The sequence below is a fragment of the Pseudopodoces humilis genome, chromosome 14 (genome assembly GCF_049639895.1).
Source record: "Pseudopodoces humilis isolate 2021_Gansu_Grassland_sample_001 chromosome 14, ASM4963989v1, whole genome shotgun sequence".
Taxonomy (NCBI): Eukaryota; Metazoa; Chordata; class Aves; order Passeriformes; family Paridae; genus Pseudopodoces; species Pseudopodoces humilis.
In genome coordinates, this window is record NC_142213.1 from 12703117 (window position 1) to 12725521 (window position 22405).

The following is a 22405-nucleotide window of genomic DNA, read 5'->3' on the forward strand; positions in this document are numbered from 1 at the left end:
AGTTACATGTGGCTGTGCCATGTCCCCATGGTATAGTTTCAAAGATCTGTTCACCGTAAAGTGTGCTGTTCTCAAGTAAATGACTCTGACTTCAAGAAAGCACAGTAGTTTAAATGTTACTATAAATACAGGAGCTAAGACATTTTAATTATAATTTTTGAGTTATACAGTGCTGTGTACGTAGACGAGGCACTTACTAAAGGCTGGGGATGTGCTCAGGTTACTGTGCTCTCTCGTGGATAAGGCAGTAATTGCAAGCAGCTCATTCTGCTGATCCCCTTTATTTGCCTGTATTTGCACAGTGTTTATTGACAATGAACATCCTGCACTTGGGAACTCAGCTGTGGGAGATAAAGAAAGAAAACGAGGCAATTCAGAAAAAAAAAATCAAATTCAGATTCAAGAGGTTTTGTTTTTGTTTTGATATATCTTAGGAATGAATGCTGCTTTTGTCAGAATATGTTATAACTTTAGTTAGGAAATATCAGCACATCTATTGTCCTTTCAATGCCCTTCCAATTCGCATCTGGTAACTAGGGCAGAATGAGAATCCAGTACTAACAGATCTGTAAAATTTTTGAGAAAATCCCAGGGTGTGAGTTCATTGCTGATTAATTTTTTCATCAGTATAGTAGTGTTGGCTTTGGTGAGGTTATTCCTAATTTGCTCTGATGAAAGAAAGAAAAACCCATATTGTCGAAGTGGGTACTGCTGTCATGGGAATAAATAGGTACAAGGTGTGGAGAAAGCACAGGTAAGCAGCATTATGTGCCAGGTTTGTTTTTATCTGTCAGTGGGTTTGTGGTGTTATTTGACTTTTTAAGCCCAAAAACAAAACCTTATAAAAAGCTTTCACAACATTTGCCCTTGTGCATCAGTACCAGTGTGCACAGTAAAGGTTTCTACCCTGGCTGTGGAGATCTGATCCTTTCACTTTGGGCTGGGACATGCAGTAGAACAGGGACTGTAAGCTTAAATAATTTTGCAATATGGTGACATCGTCCTTCAGAGAGTTCTGCTGTTAAGATCTATCAAATCAATTATCAATAGGGCTCTCTAAATTGATTTGTCTCCCTGCTTTACCTGTGACTATGACTAGTGCAGTAAAAGCAGCTCCTCTCGGTGCTATCAGATCCTAAAACAATATTCCCTCTAAGCAGTAAAAAAAAAAAAAATAAAAAAATCTTTCAATGACTGAAACTAATTTTGGATGAAGCCTTTACTGCAGGCTTGGATGCCCATCGTTGCTGATGGCATGTTTTTGGTCATGCAGTCTACCAATCTACATAAATTAATAAATAGTATGCATAATAGATAGCACATGTACAGTGAACCACATCTCATGGTTGCCCTGAATGACTGCTGCAGTTTTTAGCAGCATTTCCCATGGCCTTGACTAGAAAAGCTGCTAAAGTTGGAGCCCCTGGGCTTTGTGGAAGTCCTCAGTGCCATTGCCAGCAGATCCTCCTTGGCCATTAGGCAGTGCTTCTGTGTCACTCAGCCAGGGAACAGTATGTACTTCCATTTAAAAACAGTTGTGAAGTCTCCTGAGTAGGAACTAAAACCCGTGGACCACCATCAGAGCTACATCCTCTGGCCTTTCCCCTCCAAAATTGTAGCAGTTATTTTTAAAGGTGTTTTTGAGTAGCAGTGGGAAAGCACACAGGCTGCAGAGATTGTAGGAAGGTACTGAGAGCATCTAACCAACTCTTAACATCTTTTACTGGATTTGGACTCAAATCTTTGTGTGCTTCCTCTGCTTATAACTTCACCTCTTTTGTGAATCAAACCCAGCTTTTCTGTTGTGCAAATTGTACAGGAGAGTGAGGTCCAGAGAAAGACTTTTTCTCCTTCTGAGCACCGCTACGAACTCTTACTGAAGAGAGCAAGACCATTCATCTTTAGCACCTTGCAGGTTGTTTTTTCTTTCAAAAACTTCTTTCAAAGTCAGAGTGTGGCAAGTGATCTGAATGATGAGAATAAGCCCTGTTCAGATGTACCTAGTCCCTGGGCAACATTTGAGATGGCAAAGGCCGTCCGTTTGCATTTGCCTTACGGACATTTCTGTATGTGATACCTTCTATTTTCCATGGTAGTTAAACAGGCTTCTTCCTGAGAGAAGCACTAAGAAGCTTTGATAACACTTTATTAATACATAGTTAGCTATATACAAATGAAGTGTTTAATTAATTGATTTTGTGGGTATTTTTGATTATGTAAATCAAACCCAAGCAATACTAAGTTCTGTTGCTGGAAGTAGCTCACAGGCCAGCTACCTTGGAAGCAGATGTCTGGCCGTGAATTCATCAAAGGTCTGTATGTACAGTTCTTGGCATTTCTTTTCATTATCACAATTATCAGGGAGTACAGATGAGCTGTTTTTTTCCTACATCCCGTTGGATGGCTGCTTTCGAGGGAGGAGCCTGGGTGCAGGCAGTGTCAGGGTTGCAGCATCTTCCTTGTCCGTGCAACCACCAGGGACATGCTGGCTCGGGCAGGCTGGGGCTGGGGCTGGCCTCGGGGCTCCAGCAGAGAAGGGCAAGGGCATCTCAGGCACTCCTGGGCCAGCCAAGCAATACAGGCTCCCTCCTGCAGCCTGAGAAGCTGGGGCACGTTCATCTCCTCTGCCTTTTAAATGACTTGTATTTGTCCAGCCTGCTTAGGCTAAAATTTAAGATTTGTATTCAGAGGTGTTGACTGACACATTCCCTTTATGAATTCTTGTGGATTGCTATTGATTTTTTACTGTGGTTTTCAAAATCCTACTTCTAGGACTCTGGAGATTTCCCTGCTGCAATAATAATGTATTGTCATTCTTAATATCTCAGCTTCTTGACACAATATTCATATTAAAACCACAAAAAAGCTACATTAGAGTAACGCTGAGGGTCTGCCTGGAACCCACCAAGGCAGGGGAAATCAAAGTCAAGGCTGAAAATTAGGGCTGACACTGTGAAACATATCCCATCGTACTTAAGTACTGGAGTTCATCTGTGATTGCAAGATCACTTGCATTTGAGAGATGGATTCCTCTGTACAGCAGGAATGAGTTATGATGTGTTGTAAATCCTAAGGATTAACTGTTGTAGTTGAGAGTGCCTATTTTTGTGGAGAGCTACATAAGCCAGCATTATGGAAACGGCTTTAACATCTTTTATGAAATTTTGTTCTCTTTCACACACAGGGCTATTAAAAATTCATTCTGCATTTCTGCCACTTGCATAACAATTCTGGATCAGATTGTTCAGGTCAATAAGGAGGGAACAGAAATGTCACAGCATTATTTGTATGAGCTTGTAACCATTTCCCCCTTAACTATATTGCCCCAAAAAACCATTTTGCAGATGTGTGCTGTCTTTTATGAGTGTGAGAAACATTTAGATTTATTCACCTCCCTGATGTAAATGTGTTGTGTGAATGCTTGTGGCACCATGGAGCTATTGGAAAGACTTCCATTTGACCATGTCTTTTGACCTTTTCACACTGTCTCCTTGGGAGTTAAATTTTTCCACCCCCACTTTTTCTTGCTAAGTTGGAGAGTTTACTCGAGTTGTTCATTGGCATCTCAGTGTGCTATGTGAAACTCTGTGGAGTGTCAGGAATGAGAGTTGAGAAATAGCAGGGAGATTTCCCGTGGCTGAGGAGAGGCCAGCAGGGCATTGCATGCTGGTGAGCATCTCCAAGAATGTGGGCTGCTCACTGGCACAGGGTTCTCTGCTGTCATCACCCATCTTAGTGCCAGAAGGGAACAGAATTGTTCTGACAAAATTAAACAAACCAAGTATCTAGGTTTATATTTTAAAGCAAGGTGTTTTAACAATATTTTTATTAATGAGTTTAAAAAAAAGCTGTTTATGCCCCTTTCCATCTGCTTCTCTTTTCTGTTATTCATGCTCACATGAGAATCCATCTGACACTACCCCTCCTAGTTCATTAAGGCAATGTGAAGGGTTTTTTTTATAAATGAGGATTATGGGTCATTTGCATATATCTAGGATCTCTTTTTGGTGCTGTTTTGAGCAGTGAACAGATAGGGACAGGAAATAGACACATGGATTCCCATCAGAGAGGAGTAGTCAGACCTTGTGAGCTAAAGCAACTGGGAACTCCTCACATGCAGACATGTACAGTTTGTGCAACATCACCTGGCAATCTTGATGAAGACTCAGGGGCACATGGCCAGAGATTATTTTGATGTAGATGTTGACCAGCTTTGCTTGCTACCTCTGAAGACACCAGTAGACTAAACTGAGGTTTGGTGTAATTAAATGGACAACACCAGAACTGTGCTATGTGCACAAAATATCCCACTATGTTTGGATATTCAATGGCACCTGAAGAATTTGTATATGTTGTTTGCTGTTATGAATATTCTGATATTGAAAAGTAGAGCATCACTCCAGCTGCTTTCAAAGATGTGGCAATTTCTAGATTAAATTAATTTTAGAAAGGCCAGATGAAGTTACAGGTTTACCTGGAAGGATTATTTTCCTCTGGAGAGATTCCTCATGCCTTTCCCTAACCAGACTGATCACACTGCTGGTACTTTGGTTAATTCAGTTCAGAGGGTAAATGCTGGTAACTTACTGAGTCAGCATGCAACTATTGGTTCTTTAACCTACTGCAAATCACAGTTTTTTATCATATCCACCGACATCCTCTAAATGTAGTGTAAATGTTTGGGAAAGATCAGTTACTGATTGCATGTACCATCAGGGTAAGGTACTTCATCTGAAAGTGTTAAACAACATAGGGCCACAAAACTCTTAAATAGAGAAAAACATTAAAGATGGCTTTAAAAACAGACATGTGCCCCAACATTATCACACCAAACCAGTTTAAAGTAAATACAGCATTTTCAAGAAACAAAATTGGTTTTTTTTCTCTGAAATTATGTATGCCCAAGTTAATCTTTCAAGCAAATTATAAATCTCTGTAAATGCAGTTGACATTGGAAGGAGTTACAGTTACAAAAATAGGAATGAAGATAAATCATGTTTCCTTGGTGAAAATGCAATAATAGCAGTCAAGTCCATACAACACTGCTCAGGTATAGATCACCTGTTCTGTGACTGTGATGTGCTCTGAGGAGCTCATGCTGCCCACCGTTGTGATCAGGGTTCACAAGGCTCAATATTGGGCACTTTCAGTACTTTAAGAGTTATATCAAAACTATGACACTTGGAGTGGTGCAAACAGATGTGCACCTAAAACACAGAAACAAACTGGATTGCTTCATTTTGGAAGAGGCAAGATGAGATTTTTTTTAACTGTAAGAGTGATGATAATCCTGTGTGTATTTGAGCATCTCAAGGTCAATGGCAGCTTTGATAACCTGTTCCAGAGCAAGGCATTTTTGGGGTGCTGGGGGTGGATTGGCAGTACAAAGATGCTGTGTAAGAGTGAGGGTGAGGCAGAGTGGTGCAGGTCTGGAGAGGTGTGCTGATCCCTCTGACCTCATGCCCTTCACAGGAATTAAGTTCATTGTTTTACAGAGTCAGACCTTTAAAAAGAAATTAAAATATCCTTTGGGACCCTCACCATCCTTTTCTAGGAGCTGTATTGGAGAGCCCTTGCTAACACGGATCTTGGAGAATTGTTAGTATTAAACTGCTGTAGGATTACCAAAGTGTAACAATGTACAGGACCTGCACTTTCAGCCACTGCTTCTTCAGTGTGTGGGTGAATGTCAAAGGGAATATTTTGTGTCAGTTCCTTGTGACCCAGATTCCACAGAAGTCTCTTGTAAAATAATCTTTGAGCAAACACTGCTCGCATGTCCTAAGGACACCTCATCCCCGTGAACCCAAAGGTAGGAGTGAAGCTGCTGTGCACTGCAAGATCTGTGACTTTCTATCTGAGAATTTCGGTCTTGTTTGATAGTTCAGCCTTTGTGCCCTGCAGATCCATTTTAAATTGTCTGAAGCAGGAATAAATCTATTACAATGACCACCATTTAAAAAAAAAATAATACAAGATGGGTCTGTGAAGAGGTGTTAAAAAGTAGAAATGAAAGGCAGAAGTTTTAAGAAAAACCTGTTCATTGGATAGACCTGCAATGCAGTAAATAATAACCTCAGATGTGAAAGACAGCCTGTTCTAGAAAAAAGGCAATGGAAAGGATTTTTTTTTCTCTTTTTTATTTTTTTTTTCCTGTGGGTCTAGGGGAGAAAAGGTCCTTTATTCTTTGGTAACTTTTCTGATTTTAAATATGTGCTTGTCTGGTCATGAGGAGCAAGGTCATTCCTACTGCTCAGGGCCTAGGCTTTGTGCTGGTGTTGGTGGGAGCTTCTCTCTCCTTTTCCTCCCTCCCTCTATCTCTCCTTTTCTTTTTCTCCTGAGGTGCAGATGGCCACATTTGCAGGTTAACTGGAACAGCTGGAGGCACATTATTAGCTTCCTGCTGCTAACTCATATTTGCTTAGATTTTTTTTTTTAACAGCAACATAATTTACAAGTAGTAGGCCAGTGACAAAGCTGGCATGTTCTAAATCCGCATCTGATTTATATAATGCTGTTGCTTATCAGTGAATGAAGTCATAATTATTGCTTTGTACCATTAAATAGCATAAATATATAAACTGTTACACAAATTGCAGCAAATGTTTCCTCTAGGGAGCTCTAGACAAAATTTTAATGTAGTGCATTTGTCTGTGGTGGCAGTTTCTATGGTATATAATAATGTTGATAAATTTTACTGTAGCAAGTGACATTTTATAACATTAATCCTGGTGGTAAAAATCTGATGAATATTACAGCTGTACTGGTGGGTACAAGAAGAAAGAGAGCTTTTGACACCAAGTGAATTGATTTTAATAGTGCTTTAGAGCTCCAAAGCACAAGGATGGTGCAGAGATGGTAGATCCTTCACTGAAAGGGGAGAGGACTCGGGCAGGTGCTGGACAGCGAGGCACCAGGGAGCTTGACTTGATGATGGTGATAATTAATTCTTTTTAAAATCTTTATTGATAAATACTTCCTCTGCTTTGAACAGCAAAAGGAAGCCAAACGGTGGGATGAAAGCATTTAAAATTCTCCCCAGTTACTGCAACTCAGCACATGTGAGTGAAGACACCGTGCTGGGTGCCGTGCTCAGACGCTGTTCCCAATGTCAGACGCGGGCACAGGGCCCGCCTGCCCTGCCTGGGCTGGCAGCTGCCGGCCGGGCCGGGCACAGGGAATGTGCCGCTGGACAGCTGGACAACTTGGGACACAAGGACTAGGATTCGTGAGAAATTCTTTCTCTGACTTCACTTGTGGGTAGCAGGAATGGTACAGGCAGGCTTCAGCTCCTGTCAGTAACGGTGTAAGTGATGTTGTAGGTTTTGCCATCCTGGAGAAGTTGCCATCGTGTTGCTCTGTGATCCAGGGCCCAGTGCCTGGGCTGGGGTTGGCCCATGCTCTCTGTGCAGGCAGTGGGGTGGCACAGCACTGCCAACGGTGCTGGGCACAGGAAAGTCCCCGCCAGAAAGCTCTGGGATTGTCACCACTCATGCCTGAGGTGCCTGGCTTCAATCACGGCTGAGAGCAGCTGGTGTGCTCCCCTCCTCAGAGACACCTGCCAGGCATGGAGACAGAGGGGGCAGCCCCAGAGCGAGCCTGGGCTGTGCCCTGCCTGTCCTGCCAGCTGTCTGAGGATGGTTTGTTTTGTTTTTATTCCTGGAAATAAGGAGAGCTTATTTTCTCCAGAAAAGCTTTTCAAAAATAAATGGATAACTCAAAGGAAAATCCTAGAGGGCACTGTACTTGGGACACTTCTGGAAAAATGGAGAGCAGTGTAGTTTTTGTACTCTGTCATTTAGACTGCAGTGACCCTTCCCCCCCCAGAAAGCGTATTTTTCCTGTTTTCTTCATGACATGACTTCTTTCCTTTTCAAATTCATGTCTCTGTTTCAATAACATCAAAGATGGATCTAGAGAGTTAAAATTGCAGCCCCTGGCCATAGGGAAAATCCAAGTGACTTCAGACTGAAGAGCACTGAGGCTCCTGACACACACCATGGCACGTTGACAGCATTTTTGTTGTGAAACCCTGACACGTCCTGCATGGGTTTTCCTTCAGCTGTTTGCTTCCTGCATTTCTAGCATTTTACATGCCCTCAGTAATTATCTTCCTTTCTGAGAAATTGTATGTTTTTTCCTGGCATCCATTAGCATGAAGTTTATTGAGTGGTTGGGGATTAGTCACTGTTCTCTCTCGGGGCTGAAGTGCTGATGTTGGAACAATGTATAAGGAATTCTCCCCCAAGGATGTTGTGCCTCCCTATTCCTCTGCACCACCTGGGGATGAAGAACAGAGGCTGAGAGTAGGCCCCCTTGCCTGATGGTTTGGGGGGTGCTTGTCTTTACACTCAGCCTTGTAGAGATACCTGCGCACAAACTATAAACTTTGCTACTGGCTTAATTGGTTGGGGTTTCAGACACCAGCACTGCTTTTAAAACAGAGCCGTGCCTGAGAGCACTGCACCTCACCCTGTGCTGCTGGAGGCACTGTGTTACAGGCAGCGAGGGTGGCAAGGGCAGTGGTCCATAGGAGTGGCATGGAAGTGACAGGATGGCAGCAGCATTGCTGGGGGACAGCCGTGTTCCACCTTCCTTTGCCTGGTCTGCCTCCATCAGACTCTCACCCACACTGTGGAACATCTCTGGGATGCTCCATCTGCAGCCTTCCCTTTCCTCCAGCTGCTGGCCAGAGTGGCAGGTGAGGGAGCTGAGCTCCCTGCCGTGTGGTTTCTGTCCCTGAGGAGGATTGCCGTGGCAGTGCCATGTGGCCATGGTTTTGGAGCCCTGAGATTTATTTTGAAAGTGTATTGCTTGTCAGTGTTACATTTCTTAGTAAATTCCTGTACAATGCTTTATGGCTTATTCACGGGTGAAAAAATAATTTTATTCTCATGGCTCTGCCATTAACTATTTTAGAAATAAAAACATCTAATGTACTCTGGAAATGTGAATCCTAAGCTTTATGTCTGTAATGACTAATTGCTTAATCAGCTCAATGCACACCTGAATCATGGTTAATAATAGGGGCTTTTTTCACCTATTTTAATAATAGGTGAAAGCTTTGTTATGTATTCTGCAGTGCTGCAGTGATTCCCAGCTCCCTGTGAAGACCACCAGGCCAGTCCCAGCACCAGGCATGTTCCAGAAACTGCCTCAAGCGCACACCTCACACTCTGCAGCACCAGTGAGTGCCAGGGCTGTGAGCAGGCCTGGCTGCATTTATTCACTTCAGCATTTTAATGCAATTGCAAAGATGCTGTGTGTCCAGCCAGCTTGGTGCATGGCAGAGTTTGATTTGTCTTTAAGGGGTGGTGAGGATGTGTTTGATGCCTATACATGAATCAACAGGGCCATCTAAAACAAAAACTTGTGTTACATTTACTTTGCAAAGTTGCTCTGTATTTGTGTGTCTACCAGAAGCACTTATGCTTAAATGCAGTGTTTGATTTTTTTCAGCTACTCTAAATAGATCATCTTTACAGACCACAATAAAATGTTTGTGTAATGCTTAACTGTACATTAAGTAAAAATCTGCATTAGAATATCCCTGTATTATTTCTATTGGGTAAATAAGAGCATAAAGACAAGTATCCCCACAATTCCCATTACCACGTTCAGCACTTAGTTACATTAGAAAAATGAGGCTTTGTTCTGCCAACTTTGGTTTCCCTCCATTTGTGCTACTTACCACTTATGAATCCAGCACGCTGGCCCATGCAGCAATTACTTCTGAAATCCAGCTCTCATGGCACACGTGGGTACCACGGCACAGCTACTGCCAGGGCTTGATGGCTAGCACTGCTCTCCTGTGCTTGCATCTAGAGCATTATTGGTCTGAGCTGGTGTATAACTAATAGCATTTGGAAGGTGTAGGTGTTATGTTGTCTGCTGAAGCATGATTTGTATTGCATTAAAGCAGCCTGGTGGTTTTAAACAGGCTAAAGGGGTTTCGCAGCTGTGGTCAATGACTGGGCTGTTGCACCAATGGTGTGCAGGGTATTTGGGTGTCACAGAAGCCTGCATGGTACTGACACCTCGCCCAGGCCTTTGCAGACCAACTGAAGCAGTTGCTGTGTTTGTTCGGAACCGTTGCAGGTTTATGAGTATTGCAAAGTCTCTTTTTATACTGTTTTGCTTGACTGTCCTGTGCTTTGCTCCAGGAGGTGTGCAAGGCGTGCATATCTTCTCCTCTCCCTCCTCAGACTGGGTGCTCGGACTGCACCTCCACTGCTGCGTAAATTGGCAGAGCTGGACCCCTCCAGGCAGCACGAGGGTAGCGGGCAAGGCCAGCCACTGCTGCTCAGCTCCAGACCAGGGCATCTGTTTTACACGGGGGATGGAGGCAGGAACCAAGGTTCAAAGCTGCCTCTGCTTGTACAGAGTAATCAATATTTAGCCATAAAACCAGGAAAAACATGTTTGGGAATCACAGCCTGAACGAGAGGGTTCCAGTATTGTCATAGAAGATAAAACAAGAGGAAAACATTTTGAATTTACTCTTTGTGTATTGAGGCCTTTTATTATTCATCAGTAAGTAAATATAAGCTAAGGGAGTGATTTGTTTCTAACAAGCTTATAAAATACTAGAGTCATTTGTGAGTTTATTGGAGTGCTGATTATAAACATTCCCTCATGCACACTCCTTTGTGTCAAATTAACATTCAAAATACAAATATTGTATCTTTGAATCTTTTGTAATCTCTTCCCAAGTATTTGAAATCTTCGATGAGAGATGATTGATGATGTTACATGAAAAGTAGCCGAGTGCTCTGTCACAGTTTTGGACATATTTTTCATTTCTTTGGCATTTGCTTTGTTCATGCTGTTTCTTTGAATTGCCTGCTTTATGCTCTAGCATTTGGATTTTGATACAATGCATAATTGATGCTCATCTAGCTGCAAAGATTCAACTGTTGTGCGTGCCACACTGCCTGCACACCTCTCCCTGGGATGTTCCCCAGAACCTGCCAGGGCCAGTGCCTGGTGGAGTGGCTGGTCACACTGGGGCTGGGTGGCCTTGGCACTGCTCCCTGTAGCTGCTGGGGCAGTTCAGGCACATGGGTGGCACCAGGGCATCCCAGGTCCCCCAGAGCTCCCCTGAGGAGCTGGATTTTTCTGATCACAACTCAGGTGTGCTTAGAAAGGAAGCCTTGTTCTTGCCCTTTCTCTTGTGCAGAAATACATTTCTGTTGGTAATCGTAAGGAAGAAAAATGTAAAGAGTAGACATCATTTACCACTCAACCCATAGACCACTGCTTTAGACCCTTCCTCTGTAGGCCCTCTGTAGGCAGTTTTTCAAAAGGATAAGCTGTGTGGGGAAGGCATCCCAAGGCTTTTTCAGGTGCTACTGGTTGAGACTAACAAGCTTTAGGGGCAGTTTTTGGCCTCCCTTCTTGTCTCTGGCTACAGACTTTCCACTTCACTCCATGCTGGTACAGCAGTTGTATTTGTAGTTCAGTGGGACAGACCTTTTACTTTTATTATACAATTTTGTTTCCCCCCATTCCCAGTAAAACATTCCCTGTATTTTCAGTACCCAAACCCTTTCCTTTTCCTATCAGCATGTACCTTGTTTTTACTAAGTAGAGGAAAATCCTGCAAGAGTGGGTCTTAGGCTAACATTATTATAGTGGCTGCCATTTAAAAAGTCAATTTTTGCCTACAGGCAAAGTATTGTTATCAGAGTTCATACCTATTTTGCATATATATAATTGTATCTTCCCTACCTCTCTGGGGTGATAGGAGCAAATGCCGACTTCTTAATGCCGATTGTTGAATCTGAGGTTAAAATAAGAACTCACAAAAAACACAAAAAAACAAAAAACAAAACCAAAAACAAAGAAAGAATAAAATGGTGGGTAGCAGGTCTCTGATAGAGAGAAACCTTTTTGGCTGAAGCAGGGACTTCATGACGGCTTGATTAAGAATCTTATTTTATTTGAGGGCACAGCTGAAAAGCAGCTTGATCTTTCCTCTCATTTTTCATTCTTTCTCAGTAACTTTTTCAGGGCTGTGGAATATGGTTCTTCTCATGTGGACTTATTAGACCCCTAAGTCTTTTTCAAGGTCAGTGATTGCACATCAGACCTTTCTCTACAGAAATCCAACTACAACTTTGGATTTTTCCAAGTGATCTCTGCCACCTCTGCATGACTCTGGTCCGTACTGTGCTCACCCTGAAAGCACCATCCTGCTGGGAATATCTTGGTGCTTTCAAGGCAACACTTTGGGCAGAGGCCTGGGGTGAAGTTTTTTTGTTTGTTTGTTTTAATTTATTTAAATTTTTAAATGTAATTTCTGAGAATGAGAGGAGTTGCAGAGAGTCCAGAAAATCTTTATAATGTTGTGAGCATGAGATCTAGGTGAGTTTAAGTAAAAATATCTCTGTAGGACTCCTGCTGAATGTTACTGTGTTTTGATGTGTGTGGCATGCTCACACTTTCCGGTGGCTGGAAGAGGGCTGCTTCAGCACCACTGTAGGACTGGCTCTTCCAGATCCCTTTATTTAACCAAAAGTACAGACTTTCCTTATCTTCTACACTAAGTTTTCTGTCACAGACCATATATGTTCTCCAGAGTCTGTCTACAGTGTGAAAGCTTCCACATCGCTTTCCTTAATGGATTAAAAAGCTAATGACATACAAAACGAAGAAAATGTATTTCTTAAAAAAAAAAACCCAGCTGGCCATGTTGTGCACTGACAGAATATCTGCCAATAGCTATATATGCCTGACTGAGCTACTCACATAGTAAAATGGAAAGGAATTTGTTTACAAAGGCAGAAGCCAAAGTCCTCTGAGTTTAGGATTCCAGAAGAAGGTTCTGCCCATGTTTCCTTGCCACTGGTGCCCCTCCCAGCTTTACAGGATGTTTGTGCTGGCCCTGAGCTCTCCTGTGTAGAGCTCAGGGCAGCTGCTCCAGTGCTGCCTGTCCAGCTCCAGATCATATGTGAAGTGTGCGAGCTGGCTGGCTCATGTGCAGGACAAAGAACATGTCAAGGTGTTATGAGGTTAATATTAGATTTTATGCATTGTAATCCCTATTTGAATGTTAGATGAGCACGACAGAGTAACTGTACAGTCTGTATATGCAGAGCCCTTGCTCAGCTGTGAGATCTCTTCCCGAAAGTCACTGGGTTGCACTTTCTCTTCTTATTCAAGATGAAGCTGCCATAGGGTTTGATTTCCACCTGGACTGTGGAGTGTTAATCAAGCAAATTCCACCAACATCAATAGGAGAGGCTCTGTACATTTACTTGTGCATAATCCCACAGTACAAGAATATATGTCTGCATAATGCAGAGATGCTTAAGATATTTTCTTGTTTTCATGCAGATTCTTCTTTTTGACTGCCTTAAGGAATATCATGCATTACTGCACCCTAGGATTCCTGATTTAAAATATGTCTCATAGGGGAGGTTCATTCTTTTGGGCATATTTGCACTTAACGAGCTCTGAGAGATATTCATGCCATGCAAAATTGGTTACCTATCTTAGCCAGCCAGACCTTATTTAGTCACCCTTGGTTCTCTCTGTTTGCAGTGGCATCTCATTTTGCTATCCCAAATAACTGGTTTGTGACCCCGAGCTCCAGCCCTAGTCCTGGGATCGAGGAGTGAAGGAGCACCTTGGCAGGGTGGGGGACAGGAGACTCTCCGGGGCTGGGCTGTGACATGTGTTCAAGCCTTAGATGAACAAATAAGCTCTGGTGCAGTTGTGCTGAATGCTCATGTCAAGATAGTTGGGTAACCATCATTTTTATTTTCCAAGAAAAAGCTGAGAGATGTGTCTGGGTTTTTTGCTTGTCTGTAGATACCTCAAAGAAATTTCGTCTTTAAGTTGATAACAATGCCATAAGAGATTGTTTTTTAACCAGAGACTTTTCCCTAGGAGCACTGTTACTTAATAAGAAAACAAAATTAATACACATTTAAAAGGAATGCATTCATTTGAGTAAGTGGTGCAAATTGCCCCAGCATAATGAGGGTGCAGCATTTGGCCAGTCTCGGGTGATCTGCCACAAAAATAATGCTCATGGTTGGTTTTCAATTGCATTTTTAACTCTATGCCCACTGCACCACTTCTGAGATAGCTATACTAAAGTAATCTTTAATTTGACCATAGCTGATAGTACTGTAAAATTTACATCGCTGGATACATATTTCCATGTTTATGCGGAATGTGCAATATCAGAATAAGGCCCCTTATGCCAATTCACCTGTACTCACTCAAGAGGTATTGCACCAATGCAGGGATAATAGAATTTTTCTTTGCTGATGGAAATAAAAGTCTACCTTCCCAATCACAAAAAAAAGACAAAAAAAGACAAAAAAAGAAGACATTTATTAGGTTTTGATGCCTGAAAGAACCTTCAGTGTTTCTCAGTTAAGTTGTACATTTAGGTGGGTTTTTTTTTAAAGAGTTTTATTTCTATTTCTCCTGTTACCAGTTTTTCTGCTTCCCTGATGCCATCATGGGAGTGGTGTATGCCTTTCTCTTACTCTATGCATTGCTGAGTGTAGTTGACAACAACTGGCTTGTAGCCTGTCATGTTAATTATATACTATTAGAGACCATTAATCTGATGATTATTTACAGGATAGATTTAAAGTCTATCATGTCAATGTGTACTTGGGAAATGGCAATGTGAGGATCAGCCATACACATCAGCGGGAGTTGGTGTTTTAACAAACACCGTGTGCTGTCCCAGGTGTGCTGGGTTAGCTCAGGGGGCTGCTCACCCTGCCTTGCATCCCCAGCTCAGGAACGTGCCTCTGAGCACACAAAAATGCACCCAGCAAAAAGGCAAATGCCTTTTGAGCAGTAGCTGTGGGATGCAGGTGCCAGCCTGCACCCAGGCAGGGGAGGGTTTGCCCGTGGGAGGGAAGGCTTTGCCTTTGGCACCTCGTGGCTGGCAGGTCCTGGCAGCTCCGGTGGCCTCTGTATGACCACGGTCGCCACACGCAGAGGCACGGGTGGGATGCGGTGGGGAGGGGGCACCCCACAGCTCTGGGGGCCTGCTGCTGAGGCTGGGGAACGTGCCAGGCCTGTAAAAGGAGTAAAAAAGGGCTTTACACCTATTTAAAGTAGGTTTAAAGCTTTGCATGTTTTTAAAGCATTGGTGTATTCCAGTGGGATGTTTAATAAGAGTATAATGATGTTTTAATTTTAATTTTTAATTTCACAAGAAGAATAGATGCCAAGTAGATGCTAGTTATTGCTGTTTGTCTGTACTCAGCTCTTCAATGTGATATTGTCAATAGGATGAGAGGATGAATGTATTCCTGCTGTGCAGCAGTACAGGGAGCTGCTCCCAGGGAGAAGACCAGGAGCAATAAGGTATATTTAGTTTTCAATGATACAATGGCATGAGGGAGGATAGTGCAGGGAATGGGCTGTGTGGCCACGGGCCTGGATTCAGGGCTGCGTTACTTCAGTTTCATCAGTTATTCACATTAAACTTGAAATAACATAACTGTAAGTATTTCAAAACATTGAAATACATGATTTGACTTCAAGTGTGGGAATGAGGTGTTCTTACTAAACTCTAGTCATTCCTAGGGGTTCATTAGTCTGGATAAAGCTAATTCTGTGTGTGTTTGTATGGACTTGCACACTCAAAGACAAGCATATGTTTCTTTTCCTGTATGGGTTTTGCATTTACATTTTTGCATGGAAGCCAGTGGAGTTATTTCTTAATCAACTGTTATGAAGGCACAGCCAGACCTATCAGGATTTAGTCCACAAAAAGTTTTAATATAGGGTATTAAAAAAATACACCTTCAGAGGAAGGCTGATAAAGTGTGAAGGTGTTGTGCTAAAGTATTGTGTGCATTTCTATAAATTATCTTTATGCAGTTTCCCAGATTAATATCTAAATCTAAAATAAAGCTCTGCAGGCAGGCCTCTCTGGGGCTCTGCAGTCAGAGATAGATGATACACAACTCCATGAACTCCTTTGAACTTTCAGATTTTATTTTTCTTGTAAACTGACAATTAAGTTGATGAAGCTGGGCCTGGCAGCCCCATCCCGTGTGTGCAGGGCTCAGCCTTCCCCCCAGGAGCGCGGTGCAGTGGGAGCACAGAGCCTGCGGCCAGGAACGGGGCAGGGGCTCTGCAGCAGCACAGGAACTCACAGGCAGGAGGAAACTCCTGCAGTCTCATCCCCAGTCCCTCTGGGACCATGCTTCTTTTTGATGGTCATTTTAATATTGCAGTGTACTGACATATACTGGAGGCAGTGAACTTACAAGCTACCCTATAAATAATTTGGCATCTAATTCTGCATATTTTGAGCTTGAGGCCCCCCTAAGATGATGAAAGAGTTTAAAGCCCATTGTGTTTAGGTTAATTTAGCATGGAAAAGAATACCTTTTTGAGCCTGAAGAAGTACATCACAAGTAATCTTGGAGTTTTTTACCAGGAATCCATAGGCACTTCCTCTAGCAAGTCCTGTGGCTTCTGTCTCCTAATATAGTCCCTGATTTCTCGAATCCCATTTCCCCAGAGAGTCTCCCCACCTGGAGAAGAGCAATTGCCCTTTGTGCTGATAAACCCCTGTCTGGGCTGCCCATCCCCTGGAAATCTGTGATGAACAGACCTGATTTTAATGAGTCTTATCCACAGACAAATATAAGGAAAACCAACAAAATTACATACAAATGCATGTTGGGAACTCTGTATTTTTTCTGGTATTCCTTATATAGTTTCTAGAAAAATCCAAGCCCCTGTGTTATCATTTTTCATTAAAGTGATGTTTCTAACCACAGTGGACAGCTCTCATATCCCTTGAAAACTTATAATAGTAAAATTGTCATAAGGATGAAGCAGAAATGCAAGATTTTATTAAACAATCTTCAGCTCATAAAAGACATCAGTGTTGTGCCATTCTAGATCATATAAATATATTTGAAAGCAGAATCATATTTCAGCAGAGAGATAAAGCACAAAAGAATATGATTAGCGGATACCAACATAAAATATTAAACCATCCAAGAAGGGGTGTAGGTGTATGTTTATCCACACAGGCAAGTTGCAGGCTGAAAGCAAGGCAAGATTTTGGCAATATATCAGTAAAGTCGTGAGCACAGATATCCATGGCAATTTTTGTGTATGTGTTTTGCAGTGGCAGGGGGGTTTGGTATGGTTTCTCACAGCGCAGAGCTGGGTGTTTCTGCACAGCCACTGGAACCGCTGAGGGAACATGATGGGTGTCTTTAGTCTGCCAGAGTCGTCAAAGGGAGATATGAGCTGTACCTGGATAAATAAATAAGTATAAATAGTTTTCTTTCTGATATGTGACCAGATTATTTTCCAGTTGATTTCCAGCCAAGGTCCCAAGGGGGCCACAGATCAAAAAAAGATAAGGGTCAGTTACAAGGTTGAGCTCATTCGGTGTTGCCATAGTAACTGACCTCCAGCATCCCTGGGAGGACGGCACCCAGCTCCCCAGGTGACATTTCTGTTGCCAGGCCATCAATCCGCTGCCTTTCACTGCCTAATAGCTGGGGTGGCTGTGCTGCAGAGCGCCTCGGTGCCGCTGGCCCGCGCCGGGCCAGAGCGCGGCATCTCCTCGCCCCGCTGCTGCCCCGCTGGCAAGGGAGGGGGTCAGCTGTGTCCTCCGGGATTAATTACAAAAATGCAGTGGAGCAATGTGGTCCAAATGGTTTGTGTAGCAGGTCATGGGTTTAGGCAGCAATGGCGAGGAGGAAATGTTGACTGTATGGCAGACATTGTCTTCATCCAATGTGAGCATCTACAAATTTGCCGTCCCCTTGGAGTTGTTGCAGCATGTTCTCAGACCTTGGTTTTACTTCCATCCTTGGATTGTTTGTAGTGAAAACCAGTGGTGGAGTAGTGCCAAGCAGATGAGGGGTCAAAGTGATACTCTGGAGGCTTTGTGTTTAAGGGAGGTGTCCATCATTGCCATCCTACCCTGGTTCCAGCCCCTTGCTCCTCACAGCCACATGGAAAAAATTGCTGGGGAAGCTCCTTCTTTTCCTACATTATAAATTTTTCCCTTTGATTTCTTATTTACTGGGAAATGAATTGCATAAACAGAATAGTTCCATGCAGTTTTCATTTTATTTCCCTGTGTTCATTCCAATTTCTATTTATTTCTACCATAATTAGAGCACACGGCCCATTTAATTCTACCAAATTTATGATCTAATGGACAGGAGAAGGTTCTCTGTGAACACAGTATATTAATGCTTTGTTACACTGAATTACAGTATTTCAAAGTTCATTAAAAGCACGGTTAACTCATGGATGTGAACATCTGAGTACAGGGAAGAAATTCCCCTTTATTGGCTTAATTTGCTGCAGTAGAGTATAAATACATAAGTCTGGAATGCTACAGTGTGGGATGTACGTGTTGTTGTCAGCAACAAGCATCAGATTGTTTTACATGATCTCTCAAATTAGGACTATTGCAGTTATTCCATAAGGGAATTTTTTTTTTTTTTATTAAATCAAGTTGAGGAGAGAAGTTTTAACTAATGGTAAAGACAATGCCATCTTGATTTTTGGTGTTCAGATCTTCTACTTGTTGTTGGTATAACGTGTCGGTACATGACAGCATTAATGGGTACTTTTACATTGCCATTAATATAGTTATAATTAGAAATGCAGCTGATACAGTAAATGGGTTTAATACAGCATTATTAATTATACTGCATCCTCGCCAGGAGGCTGCTGGTGTCGGTTCTCTTAGAGGCTTAGAGACTCATTGTAATATGTATTAAATGCACATTGCTGCAGCAGAAATAGCTTTATGGAGAAGCATATTCCCACTCTAAAATGGGCAGGATGGCAGTGTAAGTGCTACTAAACACCCTATCAACATATTTAAAACTATCCTGGAAACGCACCTGAACTTGGGAACAATGAGCGACGTGCTCTGCCACCGCGGTTCAGCTGGGTCTGCGCAACCCACTAATCCTCACTAACAGGCGGTAAATTATGTACCTCCAAATTTATACAAATGCCTGCCTTTGACATCAGTGGGCACCACCCAGGTTTCACCTTCAGGATTCAGATAATCAGCTCTCATTCCTACTGCCTTCCCTCAAGACCAGTATGGAAATAAGTATGTGTCTGCCAGGGATCAAATGCTTTTGGAGACAAAAGTAGGTACTGAAAACATTACAGGATACTATCATCTCCCCATGATACTTTTACACAAAGCGCTCTGTTCCTCTTTTGGCCTGACATAGTTTCAGCCTGACAGAATCCAGCAGGCCTGCTTGTTTTAAACAAGAGCACGTCCTATTATTTTTTTGAGAAATGAAGTGTAAAATTAATGCTTATTATTTTGAGCTCAGGAAAAAAAAGGCAAGAAACCCAAGATTCTTGTTTGCTGTGCATTGCTTGTTTAGTCCTGCAATCAACTGATCCCTTCACAGATACACTTATGAAGAAATGGGAGAAGAACTAGCATAACAAACTGTAAAAATCTGCATTTTATTTTACAAATGAGAGGGGCTGCATAATTCACTTGAGTTATGTAGATCTCTCATAGATGCTTGTCATGCTAGGAAAAAAGAAAGTGAATAAGAATGAGGGAAATGATGATATGTTTGCAGTTGCTAGTGCCCAGCACCACACATTTGACTGTCACACCGCATTGTCAGAAAGCTTCCCTGCATGTACCTATATGATCTTATATAATTCAAGGAAGTTATTCTCCAAAGGTGACTGAGTATCCCTATACATGTGCTGTGTTTCTGTGTAAAATAATATGCTGTAAAATGCCATAGAGGAGAGAGTGATTATAGCAGCAATTCTATCTATATCTTTGGGCATTTTCATATTTTGAATACACATGCATGAAAAGAGAAACGTTTGTCATGCTAACCATGGTACTTTTTCCCCCTTTTTTTCTTTCTGGATGGTTTTATAGACACAAGAAATACATAATGGACTCCTGTGGGAGTGGAATAAAAACCCCCACTGGTGAGGAGAAGGCCTTATAATTCAGAAGTGGATTTGCAAATCAAAAGGTCTTGCCTCGAGTGGGATAAATTTCCAGATCTGCAGGAACCCATTATGTTTTATTATTTTTCATTCTAGTTTTAGTTTGTTATGGGTTTAACTATTTAAAATACTGCAGGGATCAGCCAAGAAAATACACAATCTTTGTTACCTAATTAAACATACCAAGCTTGCGAGAATATACTTTAATTGAAATGCTGAGCATTGTTTATTTTTCTGGGTTTGGTTTTTTTTTTTTCCAGTTTTACTCAAATTGTAGATATTTAGGCTGGAAAAGGAGCATCTGTCTAGTCATCAGTATGTGTCTATCTGTATTTATGAACACATGTGCTCACACAGGACCATAGGCTGTATATGAATCACTGTTTTCCAAAGACCCAGTATGTAGAGGGTAGAAAATTAATGTCAAACATGATTTCTGTGATTTATTCGTAGAAGGCATTTGTTCCATTCCCCCCAGTTCCTGCTTTGTCCTCTGCAGGTTTATTGCAGCATTTGGTTGCTGTACACAGCAGTGTGGCTGGGCATGCTCAGCATGTGGCTCATGCCCCCTCCCCATCTCTTCTCCCCTCTGGAGCAGATTGCAAAATTCACACAAAGCCAGAACTTTTCAGGCAAGGGTCTGATGGGAGAATCCAGCCTTAGGCCACAGTGAGGGGAGAGGGCCTGGTTTGGAAACCTACACATTAGAGAGGGCAACATGCCCGCCCGTGGAGCCCGTGCAAGCAGAGCATTGCAGACCTCGTGGCGTCCTAGAAATATCCCATTCCCTGCTTGTGGCTCCGGAGGGAATTCGTAGAGCTGCTGCCACGGAGCTACAAGCTCTTTCATCTTTCTGTTCCTGGTTCTTCCCTTTTCTCTTTTTATCTCCTTCCCAACTCACCTGTTTACTTGTCCCCACGCCACCTCCCCATTCCCCACGCAGCTCCGGTGCAGCGCTCACGGTGAGCACCCAGTGCCCCACAGGTCCAGAGCCCAGCTGGCCTGGAGGCAGCGCGGGCAGCTCTCCACTGCCCAACACTTGTACAGGAGCCTTGGATCCTGATTGTACCAAACGCTTCATAGCAAGCAATACTTTGCTTCTGTTTAGCCCCTTTAAAGATAGAAGAAGTTTTCTGTAAGTAAAGACCGTGTTTCTGAGGGCTCACATTATTCATAAGATCCAAACATATTTGGCAAGAATTGGTTCATGGAGTAATGTAGTCGTTTCTTAGCGATCTTGGAACTAAAAATTAATAGTCATTGATATTTGAGGATGTAAAAATAAAGCTGAGTGTAGAACAAAAGAAAGTATTTATTTTGTTTTTAAAATATGTTTTCATGAGAAGTTCATGTGCTGCCACAGTGAAGGAAAGACACTTTTTCAGGGAGTTTTTGCAGAAACTAGCCACAGCATTAAAACTTTTTAGGTAGCTTCTGATTTTTATTAACTGTATTTTATTTTATTTTTTCTAAAATTCTGTGACTCCTTGCCTCCCTTCAAGAAAACCAAACAAAGGATTGTTTAGTTTTATGTGTGAAAATTGCTTTAATATTACTTCAGTACCTCTAAAGAAAAGCTCAGCTTTACCTAGAATCACAAACTTCAGTATACAGAGAAGCTTATCGTCTTGCAAAAGTGGTAGGCTTTTGAACCAAGAGTAATAATTATTGTTATTTCACTGAGTTCAGTTAGAATATAGAGGCATTTAAAATGGACCCTGTCTGTTCAATACTCAAGATACATGACAAGGAAATTACGCTTTTGAATTACATTTAAATACCTTCAGTGGTCTCTCTTCGTCTTGTAAAAAGCCAAGAGACACAAAAAAAAATTTACACTGATACTCTGCTCTCAGCTCCTGCTATTCTCCAATAGCTCCTTCCTCTCCTGTGTGTTTGCAGTGTACTCCGAGGTGAAGACATCACTTCATTCCTCTGTCAGTGTTGGTGGTTGAATTCGCACTATTAAAGTAATTTTAAATGCTGTTTGACTCTTTACCACTCTGTACCCATAGCAGGGCTGCTCTCCCCCTGTGGCAGGGTTGTGCTGCGTTGGTGGAGCCCGGCAGCCCCGCGTGGGGATGGAGCGTGGGGCTGCACCCCTGGACACTCATCCTGCTCTGGGGCTGGGGGTCTGGGGGCCCTGTGTGCCGGCACAGGCCCTCCCCGCCCACTGTGCTGCCTCCCCGATGCTAATCTGCTGTGTCACTAACAAGTTGTATCATTTGAACCTTGCAGAGGAAGGCATCAATCATGAGTGCAAGCTGTGTAACCAGATGTTTGACTCTCCGGCAAAGCTCCTGTGTCACCTGATTGAGCACAGCTTTGAGGGGATGGGAGGCACATTCAAATGCCCTGTTTGTTTCACAGGTAAGACAGGGAGGCCAAGACAAGCCTCAGCGTGCATGAATAGATCCAGAAATGA

General features: G+C 42.5%; 1 protein-coding gene across 10 annotated transcripts in view; it reads left to right on the forward strand.

Moving 5' to 3' along the window:
• The window catches only part of ZNF423 (zinc finger protein 423), a 225293-nt gene that overhangs the window by 180068 nt on the left and 22820 nt on the right, over nt 1–22405 (forward strand). For all 10 annotated transcript variants that reach the window (XR_015773810.1, XM_088062406.1, XM_088062407.1 and 7 more), the window contains one exon: nt 22219–22350. Coding sequence is in view for 9 of the 10 variants with exons in the window: in XM_088062406.1 (XP_087918532.1) it covers nt 22219–22350 (132 nt within the window). In the remaining variant the exon portion in view is untranslated. The remainder of the gene's footprint in view (nt 1–22218; nt 22351–22405) is intronic.